The sequence below is a fragment of the Marmota marmota genome, unplaced genomic scaffold (assembly GCF_001458135.2).
Source record: "Marmota marmota marmota unplaced genomic scaffold, marMar, whole genome shotgun sequence".
Classification (NCBI taxonomy): domain Eukaryota; kingdom Metazoa; phylum Chordata; class Mammalia; order Rodentia; family Sciuridae; genus Marmota; species Marmota marmota.
Window position 1 is genome coordinate 21,420,981 of NW_026000174.1, and position 2,371 is coordinate 21,423,351.

A 2,371-nucleotide genomic window follows, 5' to 3' on the forward strand; every position below is an offset into this window, starting at 1 on the left:
TTCAAAATCCCCAGTACTACAAAATAATAATAATAATAATAATAATAATAATAATAATAATAATAATAATAAATTTAAGCTAGCCAGGCGAGGTTGCTCACACCTGTAATCCCAGTAGCTCAAGAAGCTGAGACAGGAGGACTGTGAGTTCAAAGCCAGCCTCAGCAATGTCAAGGCACTAAGCAACTCAGTGAGACCCTGTCTCTAAATAAAATACAAAATAGAGCTGGGGATGTGGCTTAGTGATGGAATACTTCTGAGTTCAAATCCCAGTACACAAAAATAATAATAAGTTTAAGTTCCTTTGCTTATGTCATAAAGTTGTTCGTGGTCTAGCCTTATTTTCTGCCACCCCTCAAGTATTGTACTCAGCTGTCACACAATTCTACTCAAAGAATTTTAAATGTCTCATGATTTTTCAATACTCACTTTACCCTAGATGTAAAGGCCTCTTTCTTATTTTCCCATAACTAACTATTATTAATCTTACAAACTATGATTCACTATTGTCTCTACTATATAGAGTGCCTTCTGGGACTCTTAGTCTTAAGTGGCCTATTTATAAAGTTTCAAAGGTATTAATGATAATTACAACACTCAACACACTGCATAGTTCACTACATTTATCACTTCATTCAATAAAAGCTCCTAGAAATGAATGACTATGTTTGGTCTTTGTGCCTGACATCTAGCACAGCAACAGTCATAAGACAGATATTCAATAAATGGTTTTGAACTTATGAACACATAATCAAATGACATAACAGACTTAATCCATTATTGTGAATTTGTAAGAAGTAATGACTATGGTGATGATGATGACTGACGGTGGTGATGGTGGTGAGGATGATTTTGAACTTATGAAAACATACTCAAATGAGATAGCATATTTAATCCATTAATGTGAATGTATAATATGTAAGAAGTAATGACTATGGTGATGATGATGATTGACAGTGGTGATGATAGTGAGGGTGGTGGTGGTGGTGGTAAAGGTGATGGTGGGGGGTTAAAGTGGCATTAGTGGTAGTGATGAAAATTGTGGTGGTGATGGTGGTGAATGTGGTGGTGAAAGAGTGATTGTGGTGGTAAAGATAATGGTGGTGGTGCTGGTAGTAATGGTGATGAACGTGATGGTGGTGATAAAGGTGATGACAGTGAAGGTGTTGATGATGCTGTTTTTGAAGGTGGTGGTCAAGGTAGAAGGGGAAGTGGTGATAGTGGTGGTGGTGGTGGTGGTGGTAGTGGTGGTGAAAGGGATGGTGGTGGTGGTAAAGGTAGAAATGGTGGTGGTGGTGGTGGTGGTGGTGGTGAAAGTGTTGTGATGGTTAAGATGATCGTGGTAGTGGTGAAGGTGATAGTAGTGGTGGTAGTGGTGATGGTGGTGGTAGTGGTGGTGAAGGTAATGGTGGTAGTGATGAAGGTGATAGTGGTGGTGGTGGTGGTGGTGGAAGTGTTGTGGTGGTGGTTAAGATGATGGTGTTGGTGGTGAAGGTGATGGTGGTGATGAAAGTGGTGGCAATGGTGGTGGTAGTGATGGTGAAGGTAACGGTGGTAGTGATAAAGATGATGGTGGTAGTGGTGGTGACAAAAGTATTGTGGGGCTGGTGTTAAATGTGGTGGTGGTGTGGTAATAGTGGAGGCAGTTAAGGTAATAGGAGTGGTGATGGTGGTGGCCACAAAGGTGCTGATGATGCTAGTTGTGATGGTATTGGTGGTGGTGGTTTTAGTGAAAGTGGTGGTGAAGGTGATGATGGTGGTTGTAGTAATGATGAAAGTGTAGTGATCGGTAAAAAATGATGGTTATAGTGGTGAAAGTGATAATAGTGGTGGTGATGGTGGTGGCTGTAGTGATGAAAGTGGTAGTAGTGGTGGTAATGGTGGTTATGGCACTGGAGGTGGTGGTGAAAGTGGTGGTAGTGATGGTAGTGAAGTTTCTAATGATGCTGGTGGTGTTGTTGTTGGTGGTGATGATGTTAATGGTAGTAGTGGTGGTTTTAATAAAAGTGGTAGTGGTAATGGAGGTGGTGGAGGTGAAGTGATGGTGGTGGTGGTGGTGGTGATAGTGATGGTGTTGTTATAATGGTGGTGGTGCTGGTAGTGGCAGTGATGGTGGTTGTGAAAAAAGAGAGCAATATTGGAAAGGAGCTAGAAAAAGGGGGAAGGATTAAGGAGGCACCTCAAACTTCCACTTTGTTAAGCCTAACGTAAAACACACGTACACCTATTAGAGGCATTAAGTTTTCCACTGCATTTTCCACCTACCCAAATTTATTTTTCCCAGGACTGATGTGATTGATCCTATTACTTTATATGAGTTCTTCAGAGATAAATGTTGGTGAACCATGAACAAGGTTAGTACCCTGGACTT

General features: G+C 41.0%; 1 protein-coding gene across 1 annotated transcript; it reads left to right on the top strand.

Annotated features, from left to right (window-relative positions):
• The first annotated feature begins 928 nt into the window (after positions 1 to 928).
• Positions 929 to 2,083, top strand: LOC107157887 (glycine-rich protein DOT1-like). The gene is made up of 4 exons (XM_015504303.1): positions 929 to 995; positions 1,095 to 1,199; positions 1,495 to 1,630; positions 1,810 to 2,083. Exons 1-4 carry the CDS (start codon positions 929 to 931, stop codon positions 2,081 to 2,083), a joined length of 582 nt encoding a protein of 193 aa, XP_015359789.1.
• Positions 2,084 to 2,371: the final 288 nt, after the last annotated feature.

What these genes read in the sequence shown, in the direction of transcription:
- LOC107157887 (XM_015504303.1), top strand. Translation starts at nt 929, where the DNA reads ATGACTATGGTGATGATGATGATTGACAGTGGTGATGATAGTGAGGGT. An exon ending in TGGTGGTGGTGGTGGTAAAG is followed by an intron (nt 996 to 1,094) that starts GTGATGGTGGGG and finishes GTGGTGGTAAAG; the next exon opens with ATAATGGTGGTGGTGCTGGT. An exon ending in TTTTGAAGGTGGTGGTCAAG is followed by an intron (nt 1,200 to 1,494) that starts GTAGAAGGGGAA and finishes TTGGTGGTGAAG; the next exon opens with GTGATGGTGGTGATGAAAGT.